General features: G+C 34.1%; 1 protein-coding gene across 2 annotated transcripts in view; it reads left to right on the top strand.

Moving 5' to 3' along the window:
• Trim9 (E3 ubiquitin-protein ligase Trim9) overlaps positions 1-24,844 on the top strand; it is a 264,736-nt gene that overhangs the window by 229,872 nt on the left and 10,020 nt on the right. Inside the window, exons 2-6 of one of the 2 annotated variants that reach the window (XM_076418516.1) lie at positions 1,290-1,385; positions 5,970-6,203; positions 6,265-6,418; positions 9,191-9,223; positions 12,756-12,895. In XM_076418516.1, coding sequence (XP_076274631.1) covers positions 1,290-1,385; positions 5,970-6,203; positions 6,265-6,418; positions 9,191-9,223; positions 12,756-12,895 — 657 coding nt within the window. The remainder of the gene's footprint in view (positions 1-1,289; positions 1,386-5,969; positions 6,204-6,264; positions 6,419-9,190; positions 9,224-12,755; positions 12,896-24,844) is intronic. The other variant, XM_076418517.1, reaches the window with a different exon arrangement.

Genomic DNA, 24,844 nt, shown 5'->3' with positions numbered 1-24,844 from the left:
TTTTGTGTCATCGATCCAAAACCCAACCGCCGTTAAATTGCATTTGCTTTTATTATTACAAAAATAACGTATATGTTATCATATAATAATAATAATAATTAGTATTATTATTATAGAGGTAAGTTTTGAGAAGTCAATAGTTCATTTAACGATTACAAATACATTACTTTAATATAATTTCCATATTGTAAAAACTAAACTGCATAATTGTGTTCGTTATTGATTTAATTAATATACAAATATGTATTACTTCATTTAATATCTGGTTGAAATCTGGTTGAAAATAGAATAAATATTAATCAAGTTAGTTTAAGAAACGTATTATTATATTTACAACAAAATAAGAGATAATAACTATATACTATTAGTCATTTTAATACCGTCCCTACCCCTACAATAATCGTTAGTGTGGAGAACTATCGACTGAAATTGAATATCAACTATTTAGTAATTGACTGCTTATAAACTAATCGACTCGATAGTAAATCGACTGTTTCAGTCTCTATTTTTGGTTCGACTGATTTTGACTATATACTATCGACTGCTTCAGTCGTACTTTTAGTTACTATTTTTGATTCAACTTGTTTCATTCGACTGATTTTTAACGTTCTGGCTCTGTCGTCCTAGCCGCGACCTTAACAAAAACGTACCTAATTTATGCTTACATAAATTTATACGTAATATATATAGTTTTAATTGTGTTCACTAATTATTTTTTTTCTTTTCTTTTTAAAGTTAGTTCATGAACGAATTTATAAAACTCCGTCACGCTTATACTACCGTTGGAAAATATAACAACATATAAAATTAACTGCCCCAAGCAATTATCTCGGTCCTTTCCTCTCTCACAATTTATACAGGAAAGGATTCGTACATCTTCGTTTGATATCACGAATTGAAAAAAACAGTCGAACCACGTATTTTATAAATATCATATGCATATCATGAAGCTTACTATAAAATAAAGCTATTTATATCGATGTCTCTAGTTATATTTTAACAAACCCTGAAAAATCAGTCATTTCCTTTTAGACATACCTTATATATTAATTAAATTATAGAGCTGGCCCAGTTTAAAACATCTTTATAATTGAGTTTTTGCTATTTAAAGATGAAAAAAACAACATAATTGACACTATATTATTTTAGAACCAGTCAACAATGGTTCATAATACCTATATATTAACTTATTTTATTGTGTCTGTAACAGTGCTATAATAAAATAATAAATGAAAAGATTTTATTGCTAATCCTTTATAATAGAAATAAATTATTTTTTCTTTTTTCAGACGGAACTGTCCCACAACCTGCAACAATTATCAGAACGTGCAAAGACAACTACCGAACTAATTCAGCGCTTGAAAGGAATGAGCGACAAAGTTAACGTAAGTGTATTATCATTTCGTTTTTTGATTCGAAATTATGGAATATGGTATTTAATTTTGAAGGATATTTAGTATAAAATATCACACACATACACAAATTAACCCTTTTCCCATCCAAGCGTACCAGAATAAACCATTTTTCATCAATGATTACAACACAATATAAATTATTTTTAGCATCCAACAATTTTCTCAATGAGCAATAGAAAATCGCTTGAGTAAGGGATATGTACTACTACTCCATAATTCGATACCAAACGTCTAAATAATACTAAGAATTGGCTTATGCCGCAATACCCCCTATAAGCTAATACATCTGGTTCAGTTTAATCCCAAGTTATTAATATATATTTCTTCCAAGTTAAGCGTCAATCCAAATACATTCCCAGATATTTAACATTCTCTGCTTGCCGAATAATTAATATTTACTGGAGGACAAGTCCCTCTACGCATAGTGAACGTCAGTCTAATATATTTTCTCTCATTCGCCTTGATACAATATGTTTGAAACCACAAATTTGCATCATCACCATGAATCGGATTCGCGTGAGATGTCAAAATCGCCATATCTTAAGCATATGGTGCCATAGTTGTGGTTCTTGTATACAAAATGTGTACAAGAACTGCAACTGAACTGCGCTGCGAATCTCCTGAATATATTGGATATAGCTTAGTGTATTCGTCAACCTGTTTTACAGTAAAATGTATATCTGTGAAGCATTTTCACTTTAACAAGAAATCCTCTATGTCTCATCTTATCAAAAGCTTGAAATATATCGAGAAATGCAGCAGGAATATATTCTATCAATACCATTTCTATTTTTATTTATTCGATTGATCAATCTGTGACTTTTTTTGTTCTGGCCTAGAACCAGGCGGTGGAATGCATGACGCATACCGGGTCGCAAAGACTTGCCTTGAAGTGATTGATTTCTAGAGTGTCAGTTTCCTTGTGAATTTGATTATTTCTAACAAACCATGAGGCGCTTATTTTGGAAAACTTGAAGCCGTTTCACCTGGTTGGGTGTAATAAACTTGAAGAAGACATTAGATCCTTAGAGGAGTACGGGCCGAATTAACATCTTGTAAAATAAACATTTGATGGAGATGGGAAGTCTGCTAGAAGGGCAGATCAGAGAAGATAGCAGGTTTGCTATCCCCGAACCTTTCAGGATTGCTTTCTGGATTTGGGAATAGCAACCAAACCGTCGGGCGAAGTGGAGACCTAGGTATGTGAGGTTATCCAGCCATGGAATTATTGCTGTGTCGATCTTAAGTTGCGAGACGCGCAGTGCGTAAAGCTTCTTATGAAAAATGATGGTCTGGGTTTTCAGGGGGTTGATCTGCAACCTCCAGAATTTTAACCACTTGACCGCATGATCGAGCTGCTTCTGTAAACGTTCTTGAATGGTAACCTCGAGCCTTTCCTGATCTTCACCTGGAATCTATCAGATAGATAGAACTTGATAAGAGCGGTTAGGTCTTCTAGTCTTCGTCTAACCGCAGGCACTTTGCGATCAAACCTTCGTTCCAGACCTCGTTGAAAACTTTGATTAGGTCCAGGGGGACTGCTCCAAGCTTTTTACATTGGTCAGGAAGAGTGATGGATGTGTGCAGTCAGACGGGTGGCCTGATGGATACATGAGTGGTGAACGCGAAAGGATATCCAGATTGTTCATCACGAATGATGTTGTTTTCTTCTGTGAAAGAGTTGAGAGCGTAGAGTATTGCCCTCTTCGCAAGCTTCGAAATGACACTGAGAAGAAACACTTGTTCCGTGTTAGTTATGGAAACTAATTTGATGCTCTAAAATAATGTTTTTTTCTATGATTATTTTGAGCCTCTTAACGTACAGATTCTTAAAACTTTTGAAATCATATTTAGCAGACTTATAGAACAATATATCTTTATCTTTCTGAATTACTCTCATGACGTTTACACGTTTAGCAGCTTCTTAGCTGCTGCTATAGCAAGTTATTCTTGCTCTTCATTCGGATCTTCACCCAACATTTTTTTTATCTTCATCCATTAAGTTCCTCATCATCACCTTCTAAATCTACTTTGCCAGTGCTGACTGGTTAACAGACTATGTTCAACAATGAAATCCGTATGTTAACTTAAAGATTGGTCAGGGTGATGGATAGTAGTGCTAGGGATAGTATTACCAAATAAATATGTAACAGTTTTTGTGTAGAGAAGCTTTAAAATTCGGAAAACAACAACGGCTTTTAACTTGTACTAATACAAGAAACAATATTTTAGTTACAACAAGGAACAAAAACAATAAGTTGTAAATTGTCTTAAAATATTTTCCGTATCATTTTCATCTACTTGAGTATTCTAGTTTTGCATTATTTAAAATGTAAATGTATGTATCCAAGAACAGCTTAGAATTGTATAATAAATAAGATGGCATTACATCCCCCCTTTTGTTATCATTTTCTCTATCTCTTTATTCGTCCCACATTTAAGTGATAAACTCACTTTAAGAGAAACGAGATAAAAACGCCGTTATTCCGAATACATTTAGTTGATGGAAGAGACATAATAAAACGTCACCGTCGCAAAGAGCACTTTTGAACTATTATATTAGGAAAAGAACAGTCAGATAGTAAGTCTGATAATTTAAACAATATTAAAAAAGATTCAAGTTGAAGATATTGGCATGATGTATTTTTCTGTTTATCAGTATTTGTTTTATTTCAAAGCTCCACAACTTTAGACTGAAAGAATTCAATAATTTTTTACGAATTTGATTTAGAATCTGTATGTCAAACATATATATAAAAAAAAATATATAACAAAAGAACAAAATGAATATTAAGCTGATAAGATTTTTAAGATTTTTCCAATTCAAGGAAAAGCTTTTAAGTAGGTCAGGTAAATCAATTAAAAACCATAAAGCAATCAGTCTACAAAGCAATTAGGTCAGGTGCTGACATAGTTATGTTGCACTTGAATCGGAAGGGACAAATTTTTTTATCTCCAATATTTAGTTAAGTCTAGAGACAGACATAACTTTTATAACTTTATAACGTTCTTTATAACTTCATTTATACCAGGTAGTATATATATATATATATATATATATATATATATATATATATATATATATATATGGCGAATACAATAGATCATTTAATTTTTATAGAGACAATGAAACTCATGACAATATGACTGATATTATATAAGAACTACGAATTAGTTGTACCATTTTCGTAATTTTGAAGCTTTATTAAAATAATATCCACCAATAGCCACTGTTGTAGCAATTATAGCTATTTCGTGTAACAATTGAATTTGATGTCAAAGAAACATTTTGACGATGTCCGATAGCCGATAACTAATTCCTATCTTCGTAATGATATAAATTTTTCGCAAGAATATTATGTACGTACCAAGCATACCAAGCACTTAGCCCTAACCCTCAAAAGATGCGTCTATAAATTTGACAGATGTCGGATCATTGGTTTGTGAATTATAGCATTTTGAGTGAAGCAACTTTTATTATTGTGAAAAAAATGGTTAAAAAGGAATTACGCGTGATGATAAAATATTGCTTTTTGAAGAGAAAAAATACAGTTGAAGCAAAAAATTGGCTTGATGTCCAGTTTCCGGGCACTGTCCCAGGAAAATTATCCATCAAGGATTGGTATGCTAAGTTTGGACGTGGTGAAATGAGCACCGAAGACGGTGAACTCAGTGGACGCCCAAATAAGGTTGTTACCAAAGAACACATTTAAAAAATCCATTAAAATTTAATGAAATAGCAGACACTCTAAATATATCAACTGAACATGTACATCATATCATTCACGAATATTTGGGTATGAGAAAGCTCTGTGCAAAGTGGGTGCTCTGACCAAAACCAACGACGAGTTGATGATTCGGAGCAGCGTTTGAAGATGATCAAGCGTAATAAACCCGAGTTTTTGCGTTGATATGTAACAATGGATTAAACATGGCTCCATCATTTCACCCCGAAATCCAATCAACAGTCATCCGATTGGACTGCACACGATGAACCCGCTCCAAAGCATGAGAAAACGCAACAGTTGGCTGGCAAGGTTTTGGCGTCTGTTTTTTGGAATGCGCATGGAATAATCTTCATTGACTACCTTGAAAAATTAAGGACCATCAACAGCGACTATTACATAGCATTATTGGACCGTTTGAAGGATGAAATCGCCGAAAAACGGCCGCATTTGAGGAAAAATAAACTGCTGCTTCACCAAGACAATACACCGTGTTACAAATCAGTGAAAACGATAGAAAAATCCATAAATTGTGCTTCAAAGTGCTTCCTCATCAACCATATTCTCCACATCTGGCCCACAGCGACTATTTACACTACCCGGTACATCGAGACAAACTTGACTTAACATCCAACAGTCTTGCAGTAATATTATAGTAATCTTGAGTTAAATATTCATCGTTATTTATCAAAGAACTTATACACTAAATTTCTTTATCGAATCTTTACTGGATCCCGTCTTTAAATCTACGATGTGAATAAAAATAAAACAAAGCATGTGAAAATATACATTTAAAACAATTATTGATAATTGTTTATGTTAATTACAGGAGAACTGTGAGGAATTCGAACAGATCGTTTCCAGTCAGTGCGAGGTATTGATTCAAGCCATACAAAACAGACGAGATCAGCTTATCGACTGCATCAGACAAGACAAAGAACTGAGAGTAAGGGCTTTAAAGGAACAGGTAACCACGTGCACGTCCAGATTGCAACAGACCACCGCTTTACTGCAGTTTTGCATCGAGGCATTAAAGGAAACCGACAGTACAGCGTTCCTTCAGGTAAACCACACGAAAAAGCCGAACTTAAATATGCTGATTGCGTTGTTTCGTCACCGTATAGGTCGGGACAATGTTAATTTCCAGAGTGGCCAACACAGACCATTCCTGGCACAAAGAATGGACCGCTCCGAGGGTTTCTCCTCATTTCGATCTTACCCTGGATGACAAATCCGTCCTGAAAGCCATCGAACAACTTAATTTTATACAAATGAAACGTAAGTATCATTGTTTAGAATATTCGTTCTTAAGTTAAAAGGTTAGAGCGAAATAGGCTTGGTTTCCAAAGACACAAATGAGAATGTGTGTCCCCTTTAAACAGTATTATAAATCAAATATTTATCTTATTTATTTATATTATTATATTTTTTATTTATTTTCAAACATTATTAAAATTTAAGAGGCTTACTATATATTCGTTTAATGCTATGTTATGTAACAAGTAATTAGTTGTCATTGCTTTTTATCTGCTCAAAATAACACTGACTAAATTTAATGAATCATTGTCAGATCACAGCTATTTACATAATAATACTACTCTGATATCTAATATGATACACCTTGAGAATAAACAAGCTGGTCAACATTTTCAATGAAAGAAAATAAAAACTTTACTTCCTTACCAACTACTTCTGAAATTACGGGTTGCAATAGTAATACGAATAATATATATACTGAAATAACACCTTTTGTACCACATAGTGGAGTAGGTTGTTGAAGTATTATATTTATTGTCTGTTATCCCTTTCTCAATGTAAAAATTCAACGAATAATTGTTCTTCCAGGTTTTTCACATGAAGTGATATGGCTACTTACTAGATCTAATATAGTGGATCAGCCCCGTCCAGTTACCATTTTGTCCTTTCATTTTTAAACTCCCGCCTCCCCAATAATCTCTAAAATTTCGCTTTGCCTTTGTTGTCAATCATCAATTCTTTTTTATTTTGTTTTATTCTAATTCCTTATTATTTTTTTCTTACTTTTTTTAAATTATTACCATTATTTTTTATATTTTTGTTGTATATTTTAAAGTCTCCTTTTACCAACTACGGGTTTATCTGGACTTGGCCTAAAGTTTAACGTGCCTACCGACTGGCGAGTGACCAACTTTAGAAATCATCCCAGAAGACATCTGGTCTTATCCAGCCTGGTTACTGGCGTGACTGGGATCATTTTCCTTGTCGGATTTTACACTCTTGCCTAGAACATTCACAAATATTAAATAATTACAAATATAAATTTACGACCATGCCCCAGCAGGATTCGAACCCGCGGCTATCGCAACACTTGGAGAACCGTCCCATCGCCTATACCACTGCGCTACTACCAAGCCGGCTATTACCATTATTATAATGTTCTAATAATAATATACTCCGCAACTATTTTTTGATTTCTTTTGTTTGTACGTTTATGTTGCTATTTCCCTTTATTCCCTCTATTAGAGATAGTTTTAATAATTTTCTATCTCCCTGACTTCAAAAATTCTTATATGAATTCGTTTTAAATGTTTCTTTAGTATTTCTATTTTTTTTATTTTTACTTATACCATATACGCTACTCATAATACTGCCATTATTTTCTGTATTTATTTCGTTATTTGTTATGGCTACCTCCATTTATTTTAAATAATAATTTCTGTGATTTTCTTAGATTTCTTTATTCTTGAATTTATTTTATTTCTTAGTGATTATGTACTTTCTATCTCTTGTTCTGGTACTACAAATATTATCAGATTTGTTTTCTTGTTTTTCCCTTTCGTTATTGTATTCTTCTTTTTTGTGTATGTATTACAGTTGAGAGCTGATGTGCTCTGAGACATATTTTAGTTTCAATATTTAACCGCCTTCGAAAAAGGGGGACGTTCTATGTTCGGCTGTATATTTTTTTCGATTTCTCCATAGATTGATTTTCAAAATTCTTTTTATTCAAAAGACTGCACTTCAGAGGTCCATTGGACCCATTGGACCAAGTCAGGATCTGATGGGAGAAATCGAGGAAAACGCTCAAATTCCAAAGGCGCTTACAAAGTTTTCACATATTTTTTTATATAAAATAATCATATATTTATTATAATATTATTGCTGAGCTGACATGATGGAAAATCGGAAATCGTTCAGTGCAAAAACCATTCAGTTTACTTTTTAAGCACTAACTATAGCATATAACACATCGCAGAAATATCGTAGACATTTGTTTCTATGGTGTAATTATTAAAGCGTTTAAATCCGAATCGGAGGTTGTAGGTTCGTTTCCCGGCGTGGAAAATAATTTGTTATTGTTCTAGTTTATTTAGAACATTTGTCAAATCACCTAGGCTAGGTAACGGACCCCAGGGGGCCTGAAGCGCTCTTTATTTTCAATCATTGTTTCTTTATTCCTACTTTTCCTCATACGGGCTGCACCTTTACTTGGCCAACCTATTGTAGTATTAAATGAAATAACTGCATAATTTACTGAGTAAATATCTAACATTAAAAGAGAAAAATACAACACTACTATACAACTATCTACTCCTACTTTTATCTTCCTACTCTATATAATTGTCTTGCTTCTTTTCCAAGCGTTTTTCTCTTACAATTTCACTTACTTTTTCTTTTCTTAGTGTATTTTTTCTTGATTTACTGTATCTTCTTTACAATACATTTATTTTCACCAAGTTTAGTAGTTTCACCAAGTAATTAGCCATTATGCTGGCCAAATTTAACTGAAGCCATTCTTAACTGTACTGTTTACTAAATCATTAAGATTTTTAGGTAATCTAAATAATATATGAATCTAGAAAGTACAGTTTTTTGATTAATTGCCATTAATTAAAATATTCATAGTTAATGACCTAAATTAGCATAATTCTTAATATATAAGCCTGTTTCGCTCAAACTTATATTAAAGAGCTAGCAAGAATCCAAACCGTGCAGCTATACTGCATTTTAGTTTTCGATATTAGTTGTGCTTTAAAGTCAATTAAGAATATCCCGTTTTGTGAAATGTAGCTTTCGTTGATGGAGAGGAAAGGGTCCCGGCAGGTAATAAAGCATGGAAATGCCATTAAAAAACTGCATGGAAATTTGAATTTGGCATGGTTAAGTTAACGAGCATGATTGAAGAGCGAGAAACATCTAACGTTAAGAGGATATTTAACTGGAAAACCGTGGAGCGTATTATTCTCGAGGAATGAAGGTCAAGCTATGATTTCTGAGAATAGAAAAATTGAGTTAGCCACGAATAACAAATAATTGTTTATTAAACATTTTTTGTCTTCGTTTTTAAGTTTCACAAGTAAAAAGAACCTCGGCCTCTTTAAACCGTTCTGCACCCTCGCCATCTTATAGATTTACAAAAAGATAAGACCCTGTTTACATCTGTTGAAGGCTGTATCAGATTGTTACTATATCTATCAATAATTTCTATATGAAACGATGCCGAAAAGACCGGTTGAAGTTGCGAAAAAATAGAGGATGTATACATCACTAAAATATAAATTAAAAATACTGCTCATTTTTTTTTTACCTAGCTGCGCTATAGTTTTGTCGCGCCGTTCGAGTGGCACCAATTTAGATAGAATCTAAAAGTAAACAATAGCCATCTCTTTGTAATATTTACATGAATACCATGAAGCCCCCGGTCTACCATAGTAAAACACATCTTTTAGCAAAACCATTTTTGTAGTACGATTTGTCCTTTGCTTTAAAATAGGCCTCAGTTTCGTCGATCACCTCTTCATTCGACGAAAATTTCTTCCCAGCGAGAATTATTTTGAGATCTGAGAACAGGAAATAGTCGCTGGGGGCCAAATCTGGAGAATCCGGTGGATGATGAAGCAATTCGAAGCCCAATTCATGAATTCTTCCCATCGTTTTCACTGACTTGTGAGACGGTGCATTGTCTTGGTGAAGCAGCACTTTCTTTTTCTTCAAATGCGGACGTTTTTCGGCGAATTCGTCCTCCAAACGGTTCATTAACGTTATGCAATAGTCGCTGTTAATGGTCCTTCCATTTTCATTGTAGTCAATGAAAATTATTCTATGCGAATCCCAAAATGCAGACGCCATAACCTTGCCAGCCAACTGTTGAGTTTTCCCACGCTTTGGAGCGGGTTCATCGGGTGCAGTCTACTCGGATGACTTTCAATTGGACTTCGACGCAAAAACTCGGGTTTATTACGCTCAATCATCTTAAAACACCGCTCCGAATCATCAACTCGTTGTTGTTTTGGTCAAAAGTGAGCTCACGGGCACCCACTTTGCACAGAGCTTTCCCATACCCAAATATTCGTGAATTATATGATGTACACGTTCAGTTGATATATTTAGAGTGTCTTCAATTTCATTCAATTTCGATTTACGGTCATTCAAAATCATTTTATGGATTTTTTAATGTTTTCGTCGGTAACAGCCTCTTTTGGACGTCCACTACATTCACCGTATTCGGTGCTCATTTCACCACGTCTAAACTTACCAATCCTTGATGGTTGATTTTCCTGGAACAGTGTCCAGAAACTCGGCATCAAGCCAATTTTTTGCTTCAACTGTATTTTTTGCCTTCAAAAAGCAATATTTTATCAACACGCGAAATACCTTTTTATCCATTTTTTCACAATAACAAAAGTTGTTTCACTCAAAATGCTATGCTATAATTCACAAATTAATGATCCAACAGCTGTCAAATTTATAGACGCATCTTGTGAGGGTTGGGGCTAACTAAAAAATATATGAATTTAATTCTAGTAGCGCCATCTATGTGTCGGGCCGGTGGGTTTTCAATTGACCTGTTACAAAACGCATAAAAATGTTAAAAGGTAATAAGAAACAAAGAAAGTTTTGAATGTAATTTTTTTAATACTAATATGATGGCTGCACAGAAATTATAAGGACAGAAAGTCATTACTGCTAAATACTTACAGTACAGTGCCAAGAAAGAGAATAATGTTACGTAGTGATAACATATATTATCAGACAGAAACAATAACTATTGATCCATGTATAGCTTTTTGAACTCAAAGAATCAAAAAGAACTATGGAAAAGCTTTTGAAACTAAGAAAGGTGCTAAGTGTGTTATTCTAAACGATAATTACTTCGGACATATTTAAAAAAAAATCAATTTTCTATTCTAAGAAATTTTAGCTTGACTCTCATATATTCTCCTCGTAAAATCTTCACAGTAAAATATAAATATTATATTTGTATAATTAATAGCATATTATGTCGTGTTGATATAAGTGAAAATTGAAATTACTTCAATAACTCCATTTTGCAAGAGTTATAAGAGCAAGAACAAGAAGATTCAATATTAGTGGTGATACTTAATATTAAATTAAATAATGTATAATCTCAATCTGTTGGTTGACAACTGCTGTCCTATATGGACAAAGAGCATTCTTATATATAATTTTTCATTCAAACCAACTTTTTCTAACTGACTCATCAATCTTGAATTACTACCCACTTAATTAGTTACATTTTGCATTATATTCTCGCTAATGTTGAAAGCGTTACTTAATGACATTCATGAATAATTTATATACATTTATAAATTATAGTTCTCTACCGGCATTAATACTATCTCAATATTTTCAAGATATTTGCATAATAAAGGTAATATTTATATTTTGGGCCTTAGCAATATAAGCTCTATCGAACTCTTTCGAGTATAGCAATCTTAAAAACATCTTCGGACCTTCAGATTATTTAACCGCGAATTTTCGCGTAAATTTTCAATAATAGATTGCAAAAATCAATTTACTTCCACTTTACTGTTAAAACTCCACGCTGGAAAACAGTTAAAGAAGAAAACCAAAGAAATTCAGAATCGCTTGTCCTATCGCAAGATCTACTGTGAGAACTAATGATGAAAACCTATCATGTCATATAATTTCAGACAATTTTAAACATTACTTATACCAGCATATGTTTGCATCTTTATTTAGATATGAAAAGAAGTATTATCATCATATCGCACATAGCTCTAGTTCTCAAAAAAATCTCAAAAATATGTTCATGTTGATTTGTACTAATGTCAAGAAATATACTGACAATTCCTCAAGATACACATGTAATATTGTAATATATCTTGAATCATAGACCCAAAATTGCTTTGGAATGTTTTAAAAATATATATAAACATACATAAAAGATATGTACAGGTCATGAATGAATCATTACCATCACTTTTCCTAAAATATCATTTCGGAGAAAAAACTATGTCCATCTTTTCATGCCATCTGATGATCCGGAAACATGTTGTTCAAGATATGGATTAATTATAAATATAAACTCTTTTCCACACTACCAAAAATTGGTCCAAGGTTACAGCTTCGGATGTATAATGCTAAGTATATATTTCGTTGTACAGATAAACAAATGTCTCTTGTATAACCCCAAAAAAAACGTGGAACCATATTTTACTCTTAACACATAAAAATGGAAATGATGGTTGAAACTTATTTTTGTGTAGATTGTTTATGAAACCCACAAACTTTATTGCACACACTTTCATTAAAATTACGATTAATCATTTACGAAAAAAGCAATTTTTTTAATGAGATATTATGCAACTAGCTCCTGCTGCACCCACAATAATCCCGGAAGAATGCAGCGCCGAGAATAACTCAGTGACAATAGCTTGGCAACCGCCACCCCATAGCCACATCGAAGGATACGTTTTGGAATTGGATGATGGGAATGGGGGCGATTTTAGAGTAAGTAGAAGTAATCTTAGTCATTTTTTAAATAAACCATTTGCATAAAACTTGAAATTATAATGGCTGCCTTTTGCAGCTTCAACTTGTATCAATATTTAGGTATAATTTCATATTTAGTTTAGTAGTAGTAGATCGACATCGGTCCAAATCGAAATTCAATATTTTGAACAACCGGCTTGGTGGCGCAGTGATAAAGGCGATAGGACGGCCCTCCTACTGTTGCGATAGTCGCGGTTTCGAACCCTGCTGGGGCATCAACGTAAATTTATATTTGTATTTGTTTAAAATTTGTAATTGTCCTAGGCAAGTGTGTAAAATCCGACAAGGAAAATGATCCCAGTCACGCCAGTAACCAGGCTGGTTAAGACCGGATGTCTTCTGGGATGATTTTTAAAGTTGGTCACTCGCCAGTCGGTAGGCTTAATGCTGAGGACCGTGGTTCGGAGCCCACGTTAGACTGTAGGTCCAGTCCAGATAAACCCATAGTTGGTAAAAGGAAACTTTAAAATATATTTAAAAACAAAAATATCTTAAACAAAAAAAATTTAACTAACTTCAAAAAATAATCAAGTTTAGATGCTTAACGCAAAAACCTATTTTAAAACAAAATATGTACATAATAATCGTTGTAATAAATAAATAAAAATAAACAAAAACCTTATTTAACATATCTTCTACACATATTTTATATTCTACTATATACACACAATTTAGCTTAATACCTACCTAAACCTATTTATCTATTGTACACTATATCGAATAAAAAAATAATTTTGAAAATCAGTCCGCAATTAACGGAGAAATCGGTGAACATATATATAAAAAATATAAGGTTCGAAACATTCTTCTTTTTGAAAGTCGGTTCAAAATCAACCCAATACTGTCAAATTACGAGATATTGGTGACCTATTAAGGTTACCAATTTTTGTAATGACTGATCCAATATTTCATTGTTTCATAGAATAAGTAAAGTGTTGTGGTGTTACAGCAGATGAATATTATTTATAGTAGTGTTAGTGGTGTTGCTACAGCTAAGTTTCTAAGTATTATTACGCCACTGAACATTATAACATTATAATAAGTAAGAATATTTAAGCACTGTAACAACTTCTGAGAATCTAATATAAGTACACACGATCTTTCTTTACTTTTATTTTATAAAGGTAAATATGGAATAATAAATGATGTAACACATGTTAGAATATTAAAACAGAATAAAACAATTTTAAAATTGATATGTGACTTTAGCATGAGACTGTACGAAGGAAAGACAGAAATAATAAGAGCTACAGACATAAACACAGTAGTCAAATAAAAAATTGTAAATTAAGAATTTGAAAAGTTATATCCTACCATGGAGGAAATGGAGACAGAAAGATGAAGACAAAAGATAAATATATTAATTGCAACTACAAAGACCTAGTACGTTCCGCAGGAAAATGCAAAAAGGAAAATCAAAATCAAGATGATTAATGAAGATCATCCATCCTCTACCAGAAAACCTTAATAAAGTACCAAAACTGATAATACAAAACTATCAGCAACCTTAGCGTTAGTTCGACTAGGACATATAGAACAGTGCACGTTCATTTAGATGTTAAAAAGAATTATTCTCGGTGGATCTCACATACCTATGATTTGATCATATTTGCATAGAACAAACAAAAACAAAAAGAGCTGAAAACACAAATAGTAGGGAGAAACGAAAATTAGGAAACCAAGAATCAGAAGAGTCGGAAGAATTACCGTAGCAGGAAATGGACACAGAAATATAAAGATAAAGGATAAACTTCCTTTATTTAATAGAAATTGCAACCATAAAATCATATTGGATGCCAGTAAGAAAATTGAAAAATGGGGAAGACCAACATCAAGATCATTTGATGAAATTAAACATGATTTATTGGTGTATTTATTAGTATTATTAAGTGTATCAACTAGTCAAATAAAAACGGACAGTAACTGGTAAACTACAAATGGATAGCAAGCCATTAATTCATTAATTCAAACTATTACAGTTACACCTGACAAAATAAACAAGCAAAATTCATCTGCGGATATTACGTAGTGAATACCAAACCGTGAAATGTCCAAGACATTGCTATCTATCCACCTAGTTCTTAAAAGGCTGACATTTCACCACCCTAAAAGAATATTATATATTTCAAGAATATAATCTCATTAACCCAATTAGTTTCCACAAAAAGAATAGAAACACATCACCCTGTAGGAAGTTAGGAACAGACAGTCGATACTACACTTTTTAAAATATTTCTCAACAAAATTTTGGATAATAAAAACCTACCAAAATATATTGGCAGTCCCCCTATTGTAAAAAATATCCAATAAAACGCAAAGCAAAGTTTATTACCCCAATTTTCTAATACTAACGCTTTAATATCCAACATCTAATTAGGTTAAAATACACATTCAACGCTAGTTTTGTTTACATAATTAGCTATTGACGTAGAGTAGACAACCGCGATCAAAATTAACAAACCGTCGTTTCCCAGTGCTGGAATAATACCAGACGAATGTCATGTTCCCATTTCCTAATAGGTTCATTATTATTATAGACATTATCAAAGGAATTCGATTTAGGTCAGATGTTTATATTGTTTATTAAAAAAATATAGTAATATAAGAGTCACATTAAAAGAAAAATATTAATTAAAGACAAATATTGGTGTCGAAATAACACATGGGGTGAAAAGTCCCGCGCCTAACACATAAATAGTGCTAGTTTTATTGCATTTGCCGCTTTTTCTAACCTTCAAAAAAAAAAGATGTAAAATTTCAAGATATTCTAGGCATAATTTTGTTTGTTATTGTGCTAAGAGTGACACTACTTTTGTTATTTCCAAAACAATGGATCAAAAACAATTTCTAGTTTTAATTTTGCACTGTTCCTTGATGGAAAAAAATACCGTTCAAGCGAAGCAATGGCTTGACGTTGAAACGTTGATTTGATGACTTCCAACGTGGTCGTAGAGGCAACGATAATGCAGAACGCAGTGGACGTCCAAATAAGGTGGCAATACCAGAAAACATCAAAAAAATCAACAAAATCGTTTTGAATGATCGAAAAGTGCAGTTGAGTCAGTTAGTTAACATCGTAAAGAAATCAAGAGAACGTGTTGGTTTTATATTGCATGGGCATTTGACTATCAGAAAGCTCTGTTCAAAGTGGATGCCGCGTTTGCTCACTGTTGACCAAAAACAAGAACATGTTGCTGATTGTGAACAGTGTTCGGCCATGTTTAAACGTAACAATACGGGACTTGTGTTATGTGTTAAATACTAATAATCACTTGATTCGTCATTTGAGTCAACAGCAATTTACGTTGATGAATAAAAATGAAAAGAAATAGTTCTATATTCAATACAATCTCTCTGTATGATGAAAAAATCAATTTAAGAGTGCTTTTATCTTGCTATTTAAGCAAGTTCTTGTGATACAATTGCCATTATCTCGTTTGAAAAGATATTTAACAGACGATTTGATAGTCTATATTTTATAAACTTGAATTTGATTAATAGGCTACAAAAAGAAGATCCAGTTTTCATTGAGAATCACGCCGCAATGTCACCGACGTTCTGATAGTTCGAAACAAGTGAATCAATTGAATATAATGAATCAATAGTTCGGGCCTTTTAGTATGAAAAATTACTCAGGATAGATGCCACACCTAATAAGAAAATTGGCCACAATATTTCTCCACCTTTCTGCCTTTCCAATTGTTAGGATCCCCAATATTTAGAGCAATCGTTAGTTTACAGATCCTGTGCGTTCGTGTACTCGTGGCCCCTTAATTTTTTTGCCATACGATCGGCATTCATAGAATAGAGAGACTTTTTTCGGTATCCTGTGGTCGGCATTTACGATGCACCAACCAACAGAAGCAGATCGTTGAGGCTAGACTTCTGATACTAAAAGTTGTCTGCTGTTTCATATTTTTTTTCTATATTTATTATTGTATGTTGCGTGTTTACTAGTGGGTGTTAGATTAGTGATTGAATATTAATCATGTCTGAAAAAGAAAAGAAGGACATGTTGGACAACTACTTGGGTTAGTTGATTTTTAATAAAAAAATATGAAAATTTTATTGAAGAATGTTGACGAACAATTTTGTTAGAATATTTGTGGTTAACCTTGTCTTTATATCATCTGTGAACTTATTCAGTTGTAAAAAGAACTTATTGATACTGAATAAAATTGGTAGAATTATATATAAGTAAATGTATGCTATAGAAAATCAAAACAATGAATTTGAAGGTGATATCAAAGGTAACATCTTAATCTGATTTTATTTCAATATGTTTTTGATTTAGACATTAATATAGTTCAACAATTAGGCTACTGTATAACCACTTCATTGTTTGTAATAGTAACTTAAATAGATTGATCAAAAATGACATGAAGACCAATAGATTTGTGAAATTGTAAACATGAATGGAAGTATATTAAAATAATATGTATGTGGACTTAATCATTATTCTAACTAAAGAATCATATATACAAATTTTAAAGTTTACAAGGGTAGAATTACAAAAGTGAATAAATAAATTACAGTGATAAAAACACATATTGAATTGTAAAATTTTATTGTGAATTAACAAATATTCATGGAAAATGTTATAGTAACCCGCAAAAGATTATGGAAATACTTATTCCATTCACTGAAATCAACCTAGCACCAAGATTGGAGATACCATTTTATATCTGCAAGACACACAATGTAAATTTTTAAGAACTTTTGCTTACATACCCTACCACTTCTGCTTTTTTCTTCTTCAGATTCATGAGTGTTGGCCTTGAATAAATAATGACATTAAATAAATTATAACACATAATTATTAACACCTAAGTTATTTTCACTTTGCTTGTTAGAATGACTATCTACGAATCTTTTTAATTGTATCTAATCTATAAAAGTAATTAAATTATTAGTCAATACATCACTGTACGAAACATGAACTCATAACCTATTTTAACAGGTCAATTGAAAAGTCCCCGGCCTGACACATAGACGGCGCTACTAGAATTAAACCCATATGTTTTTAGTTAGCCCTAACTCGCAAAAGGTGGGCGTATAAATTTGGCAGCTGTTAATTCATTCAGGATCATTAATTTGTGAATTATAGCATAACATTTTGAGTGAATCTACTTTTGTTATTGTGAAAAAAATGGATAAAAAGGAATTTCGCGTGTTGAAAAAATATTGCTTTTTGAAGGGAAAAATATAGTTGAAGCAAAAACTTGGCTTGATGCCGAGTTTTCCGGACACTGCCCCAGGAAAATCAATCATTCAGGATTGGTATGCTAAGTTTAGACGTGGTGAAATGAGCACCGAAGACGGTGAACGCAGTGGACGCCCAAAAGAGGTTCTTACCGACGAAAACATCATAAAAATCTACAAAATGATTTTAAATGACCGTAAATTTAAATTGAATGAAATAGCAGATGCTATAAAGATATCAAATGAACGTGTACATCATATTATTCGCGAATATTTGGGTATGAGAAAGCTCTATGCAAAGTGGGTGCCGCATGAGCTCACGCGTAATAAACCCGAATTTTTGCGTCGATATGTGACAATGAATGAAACATGGCTCCATCATTTCACTCCGAAGATCAATCGACAGTCATCCGAGTGGACTACACACGATGAACCCGCTCCAAAGCGTGGGAAAACGCAACAGTGTGCTGACAAAGTTACGGCGTCTGTATTTTCAATAATTTTCACTAACTACCTTGAAAAAGGAAGGGCCATCAACAGCAACTATTACATAGCATTATTGGACCGTTTGAAGGACGAAATCACTGAAAACGGCCGTATTTGAAGAAAAAGAAAGTGCTGCTTCACCAAGACAATGCACCGTGTCACAAGTCAGTGAAAACGATGGCAAAAATCCGTGACTTAGGCTTCGAATTGCTTCCTAATCCGCCGTATTCTCCAGATCTGGCTCTTAGCGACTATTTCCTGTTCTCAGATCTCAAAAGAATGCCCGCTGGAAGAAATTTTCGTCGAATGAAGAGGTGATCGCCGAAATTTTGAAGCAAAGAATAAATAGTACTACAGAAATGGTATCGAAAAGTTGGGGGGTCGTTATAATCAGTGTATCACCTTTGAAGGGAATTATGTTGAATAAAAAAAACTAATTTTGCCAAAAAAATGTGTTTTACTATGGTAGGCCGGGGACTTTTCAGCTTTTCAATTGACCTGTTGTTTTAAATAGAAAGGCTCTTTGTTCCACTTTTCTACCTTGAGGATAGTGGCCATTAGATCATTAGGATGTCGTTGACAATTAATATCATGTGGTTTTATGAAACGATTTGTCAACTCTTGTCAGCACATTTATTCTTTTAAGAGTATTATTCTCTACCACTCCAGCATTCTGTAAAATCCTATCAACAGTTACACCTGCAGTCAATTGATCTTTGATTTTATTCTCTTCGGCTTTTGTCAATTTTTTGTAACACATTTCATAATTTATGCCTTACATGTGTCTCAGTATATTCAGCGGATACTTCACCTAAAATAGATGTTAGTACTAAAACATATAACGACTAAAATATAGTTCTAATTGTTACCAGTGGCTGGAATATTCTTGATGGACAAACTCTATTAATGAATTGACTACCTTTAGCTGGTGGCTGACGTACTGTAGATATATTATCATAACGTTAGTTAAAATAATGGATTATAACCACGAATATGTTATAATTTAAATAAAATCAATCAAAAATCAAAGGGTGCTTATTTTTGGACGTTTCACCATTTTTAAAACTAATTGTTATTGGCTTTTATTATTAAAAATATGCTCTCAGCGATCTATCCCACTTGGACGCACCGTCAAAAATGGCGATCGATAATTCACGATTGCTAAGTCCGATTTTACCCGAACGCACGGGGTCCACAGTTTAACGAATACTAATATTTAGAGATGCTAATTCGAGAAGATCTCAAAAGTTTGCCGGTTATGTCTAGTTTTCATTGGGAATCAAGCCACAACGTCTCCCACTTTCTAATCGTTCGAAACAAACGAAAGTATTCTCCAATTTCTAAGATAACAGCTAGGCTTCGGTGTTCGAGGCCCGCGCGTAACTTTGCCCCGAATAAATTTGAAACACGTAGCGTATTTAATTATTCAATTTGGGAAGAAACGAGACATGGCAATAGGAATTTCACAACTGCTTTGTTTCCGCGGGGTATATAAACAAGGGCAACGAGATTAAAGGATCTGACGGAATTTAAATGAATTTCTCGTCGCGTTTCGAGCTACAAAACTGATTATATAACGTTCACGCTATTAGTTCGTTCCTTATATAACAGGCTGCGGCGATGATGACGGCCTTGAAGTTGGCGTTCAGTGGAATAACGCGTGAACTGTTTGGGTTGGTGGTGTAGGAAACGACGAGCGTTTGTCAAAAGCTGTCTATAAACAGTTTAATGTGCAAACATTAGAGCCATATTTTTGACAAATCTACTGAAACTATTAGGTACTTGTATGTACGAGGGTGGTTCAAATATGTTTTGAAGGTCGTGGCTTGAGTATGTGATAGCTGGGTCCCTTACGAACAGTGTGGCATAGTTTTCGTCGTGAACGGATGATCCGCGCGCGTGCTACGACCATGACTGAACTTCAAGTAACGACCGCCGTAACGCAACGTATTGTCATTCGTTTTTTAGTGTGGGAAGGTGTTAAAAAGACGGAAATTTTTTTCTGCGTTTGCGAAATCAGTACGATAGTGAGTGCCTGAGTAGGACTGCCGGGTTTAAATGAGCCAAAGCATTCAGAGATGGTCGCGAAACCGTCCAGAATGAGCCGCATGATCGTCGACCGCGAACCATCACACCATACAACATTCGCCGCGTAGAACAACTCATTTTGGAGGACCGTAAGATGAATGTTCGAGACATTTCGGTTGAATTCGGCATCAGTATTGTTAGTGTAGACTCTATTTCTAAATTGTTGAACTTCGAGCAAAAAATTTACGCGGTTGAAAGTTTGTCGCCGCTTGCTGAAGCGATACAAGGCGGAGGGGGACGGTTTTTTAACGCGAACCTTCACCATAGATGAGACACGGGTACACTATTACACGTCGGAAAGCAAGATGTCGTCTAAAGAATGGAAGAAGAAGAGGGAAGGTGCGCCAGTCAAAGCGAAGACAACCAGATCCGTTCTGAGACCGGTGGAGCTGCTGTATGTCGATTTCCTACGCACCCAACGTACCGTTAATGCCGCATAGTACTCTAACCTTCTGAAAACACACGTGGCATTCGCTTATCGTTCGAAACGGAGAAGCATTCCAGCACGAAGTGCGATTCTTCTCCAGATAACGCGCGCTCTCATACCGCGCATCTCACGCTGGATACAAAGTCGGAATTAGGGTGGGAGGTACTGGAATACCTCTACAGTCGGGATTTATCACCCTGCGACTACCACATGTTTAGACCACTGAAAGAAGCCTTCGGAAGTCAAAGATTCGATACCGACGACGGGGCAGAGGAGTTGTGAGCACGGAACATAGCTGTCCAAGTTGCTCAAGAAATTCTTCGATACCGGCATCAAAAATCTTCCGAAAAGATGGACAAAATGCGTAACTAGTGAAGGGAGATACCTACAAAAACTGTAATTTTTTTCAATAGTAAATAAACGGGTCAGAGTATTTGTATCGATCATACTTGAACAACCCTCGTATTTTTAACCGACTTCAAAAAAAAAATCGACTCTATATATTTTGTATCGATTTGTCCGTCAATTGTGCACCGATTTTCAAAATTCTTTTTTTATTCGAAAGATTGCACTTGCGAGGTGATCCCATTGGAACCAAGTCAAGACCTGATGGTGGCATCCAAGGAAATCCAGGGAAACCCTCAAATTGTAGAGGAACGTACATTGTTTTCACATTTTTTTATCTAAAATAATAAGATATTTGGGTATAATGTTATTGCTGAGCTGATATGACGGAAGACACAACTCCTCAACGTTTAGAGGTAAAGAACATTTTTTTTAAATATTATGGCAACGTACAAACACCACGGTCGGTGCCAAGCCCAAACAATACTAATAATATAATTTTGCAAAATACAAACTACAACCCACAAGTTACTGCAAATGCAACTGTAGTTGAAGACATGGTGCATTAAAGCCAATGAAACAAAATCCACCCATATAACTTTTACCCTGCGTAGAAGAACATGTCCTCAAGTGAATATCAATCATTGTCAACTCCAAGCAGAGGAGGTTAAATATCTTAGTATACATTTAGATCGACATCTAACCTGGAAGAACATACTCGCAAAACGAAAACAACTTGAACTTAAATTATATCAAATGTATTGGCTCATCGGGCGCAAATCCAAGTTATCGTTGGATAACAAGGTATTGCTGTATGAGTCTATACCCAAACCTATTTGGTCATATGGAATCCAACTATGGGGTACCACTAGCAAATCTAATATATCCATCATTAAACGGTTCCAAAATAAAGTATTGCGTGCCATTGTCGATACTCCGTAGTATGTTTTAAATGAAGTGATACAGCGCGATATTCCTCTAGAGCCACTAACGAGTGTAATTCAACGGATTTATGTGAAGTACTTCGAACATAAAACGTTTAACACCATCTGATCTGATTATTAGAATAAGATTAATTATATATATATATATATATATATATATATATATAATATATATAAACATAAGAGATACGTATTGCCTATTGGACAGATTGTGAAACCACTAAGAATAATAAAAAAATATCTGGCAATTGATTGGCAATATCTGACAGTTTATTATCTTCGGACTTTTTTTGGTCATCCAGGCCGTTCTTTGCCATTGACATCAAGATCATCACTTCTAAATCATTGATACCGAAACCGACAATTGGGATATGATGGAGCAATATCACCTCAATTTCTCCAAATCAATCAACGGAAGTAATAAATGTCAAAATACAATTTTGAGCATTCTGTGATTGGCGCCTGTATATACAGAACAACTCAATAATGCCAAATGAAAGACTATTATTTTATGTAAATAAATGTCAAAACCATCGACCTTAACAGTTAGGTTGTTTAATAGTTGTTTATATAAATACTTCGCATATTCAGCAATAGACATCACTGTTAAAAATACACGCAAGTACTAAATAGATTAACTAAAACAAATGTTATTCTCTGACGATTATTAAGTTTATTGACGTATTGTTAAATTGGTCTGATATAAATTTCGTTAAAAACTACAGAAACTAGTTTATTTCGCGTTCATTATAGAGTAAAAGCAATTAGGCTACCCAACGTTGCAACTAAGCTAGGGGTGCAGAAAACCTCATAAAGTGGTATCAAAATGTCGCCAGGGCGAAGATTAATGGACCTAGCCAATATAATCGAGTCTTTCTGAGTCATAGTCATATATTGTATTAATACAGAATGATAATGCCCGCCTAAGAAATTCTAGATAGGGTCTGGGTCTGTGAAATTCATTGTTCAACTTACTCTGAACTAACGTTATTCATAAAATGTATTTTTAAGCGACATGCAGAGTTTAGATTGATATTGTTCGACATTAATTACCACCAGTGTCGTAATATTTTTAATTAAAAATGATATTGTTTATTGTAGGCGTTCATAGCAAAGTATAAACCATAAAATATGTAAGTGGAATTACACAAAAACAATAAGCAATTGTTTTAGGAATGATTATTAGTGTATAATAGACCTCCCACTGGTTTTTAAGTTTCTTATAAGGTAGTAATTAGTGTTGAAACGACCTCATCCGTCGCTACAGTCATAACTTTTGCCCCCATACAATAGTATCCAGTTGTGTGTTAACTCAGGTTCGCGAATCAATAGAATCGCCGGGCCCTCGTGCCCAATAACGGCTGCCCGATCAGCGGGTGCCATATCCCCAAATTTAATGCAGTAGCAGTAGCGATCCACAGGGGTCATCTGTGAGGCGGTTTCGGTTTAGTGTATTGGTAAGCCCAGAGGCAGTCCCACATAACCCGGTCCAACTTGTCACTCCAGGGCAAGTCTCCGCGACCAGGTATGCGTCATGCATTCCACCGCCTGGTTTTTAGGCCAGAACAAAAAAAAAGTAATTAGTGAATAATTAGACTGAAGAACAATGGAAATGTTTTAAGCGGAAGTCTGTTTTGTGTTAATATATAAGAAGAAGATCATTTTAAATTTGATTAATTAGCTCTTAGTTATAAGGGAAAATAACATTTTCTTTGTCGAAGAAAATTTTAACTAGTTCGTGTGGTTTGGTTCGCTTCAATCTTCTGATTTCTTACGTGTTGTCCAGTAGCTGTATTGCCTCCATATTGCGGTGATTTAGCAACCTTGTTTCATGTTTTAGTGCGAAATCGTGGATCACTTCGTTTATCCATTTGATTCCGAGATCATAGTGCAGCTCTTCGTTGGTGACGCGGCGATAAGCATTGGTAATTAATCGTAGAACTTTGTTTCGGGTGCGTTGGATTACTAGTTGGTTTGATGTTTTATTGCAACCCCATATTTGCACCCCATAGGTCTAAATAGGCTTTATGATTGGCTAATAAAGCAGTATCTTTGATTTTAGATCAAGTTAAGAGTATCTTCTGACTAACCAGTGCAGTTGCTTGATTTTGAGTCTAATTTGCTCTGCTTTTTGTCTCACATGATGTTCCCAGTTTAACCTACCATCGAGATATATTCCGAGGTATTTAACTCATTCCGCTTAAGAAATCGGGCATCCTTCAAGTGATATAATTACGTATTTGATGTGTTAACATGGACAGATTAGCAGCTATTAAGCTATATTTTCCAGTCTCTAGTCCATTTGCAAATTTTGTTGACCGCTACTTATACTTGCTCTATAGCCTTAAGCAGAGATACATCTTTTACCATAATAACAGATAAGCAGTATAGAGCAGATATACAAATGGTCCCAAG

Source organism: Rhynchophorus ferrugineus, unplaced genomic scaffold (assembly GCF_030347505.1).
Source record: "Rhynchophorus ferrugineus isolate W39M unplaced genomic scaffold, kcgeb_rfMv2 rfM11, whole genome shotgun sequence".
Lineage (NCBI taxonomy): Eukaryota > Metazoa > Arthropoda > Insecta > Coleoptera > Curculionidae > Rhynchophorus > Rhynchophorus ferrugineus.
This window is presented reverse-complemented; position numbering and strand designations above follow the sequence as displayed.